The sequence below is a fragment of the Macrotis lagotis genome, chromosome 1 (assembly GCF_037893015.1).
Source record: "Macrotis lagotis isolate mMagLag1 chromosome 1, bilby.v1.9.chrom.fasta, whole genome shotgun sequence".
In the NCBI taxonomy this organism is placed as follows: domain Eukaryota; kingdom Metazoa; phylum Chordata; class Mammalia; order Peramelemorphia; family Peramelidae; genus Macrotis; species Macrotis lagotis.
Window position 1 is genome coordinate 612,073,977 of NC_133658.1, and position 1,079 is coordinate 612,075,055.

The window sequence follows — 1,079 nt, forward strand, 5'->3', positions numbered from 1 at the left end:
GATGGCTAGATTTTAAAGACTGGAATTTTTTTTTCCCTTTAAGAAAAATATTTTATTTGGGAAAGCTCTTCCTGGTGTGGCTTGCCTTTCTTTACAAAAAAAAAAAACCAACCTGAATCTGGTTGCAGAAAGAAATACCCAAGTGTCTTCATTTCTGGATCTCTGCAGATTAGAGAGGAAAACAGATCTGCTCGGTAAAAGAGACATTCGAGACAAGCGTCTGATCTTTTCCCCCCCTCTCTTCTTTTTCTTCTCTTTTCCCTTCTCCTCCTCTTTTTTTCCCCTCCTTCTTCTGCTTCCTCTCCTTTTCTCCCCGCACCCCCACCGGCCACTGGCAAAGTGGGGTGGAGAGCGAAGCGGGGGGGAGGGGGAAGGAAGCCGCGTCCGGGGCGGCGGGGCGGCTGAGTATGGAAGAGCAGCAGCCGGAGCATAACAGTCAGCGCGACTCCACCGTGGGCACAGCGAGCCACAGCAGCGGCGGCAGCGGCAGCAGCAGCGGGAGCAGCAGCGGCAGCAGCAGCAGCGGCAGCGGCAGCGGCAGCGATGGAGACAGCGTGCCAGTGTCCCCGCAGCAAGCACCCTCCTCTCCTGCAGCCCCCTGCCTCCCGCCCCTACCCCACCACCACCACCACCACCACCACCATCATCACCACCACCACCACCAGCAGCAGCAGCAGCAGCCCCCGCCGCCGCCCCAGCCGATGCCCGCAGCTCCCCACCAGCCCCCGCCGCCGCCGCCGCCGCCCCAGCAGCACCGCACCACCAACTTTTTCATAGACAACATCCTAAGGCCAGACTTTGGTTGTAAGAAGGAGCAGCAGCAGCAGCAGCAGCAGCAGCAGCAGCAGCAGCAGCAGCAGCACCAGCAGCAGCAGCAGCAGCAGCAGCAGCAGCAGCAGCAGATCCTGGCTGGAGCTGCAGGAGGCGGCGGCGGCGGCGGCGCTGGCGCTGGTGGAGGAGGAGGAGGAGGCCGGGCAGAGCGAGACAGAGGCCAGACAGCCGCAGGTAGAGACCCAGCCAATCCTCTGGGCACGCGGTCGGCCAACCCGGCCTCTCTCCTCTGCCCGGCGGATGCGAAC

The 1,079-nt window shown here is 61.4% G+C and overlaps 1 protein-coding gene across 1 annotated transcript in view; it reads left to right on the forward strand.

The window, feature by feature from the left end:
* Window positions 1-407: 407 nt before the first annotated feature.
* The window catches only part of EN1 (engrailed homeobox 1), a 1,508-nt gene continuing 836 nt past the window's right edge, over window positions 408-1,079 (forward strand). The window contains exons 1-2 of the mRNA XM_074211901.1: window positions 408-834; window positions 904-1,073. Of these exons, the coding sequence (XP_074068002.1) occupies window positions 408-834; window positions 904-1,073 (597 nt within the window). The remainder of the gene's footprint in view (window positions 835-903; window positions 1,074-1,079) is intronic.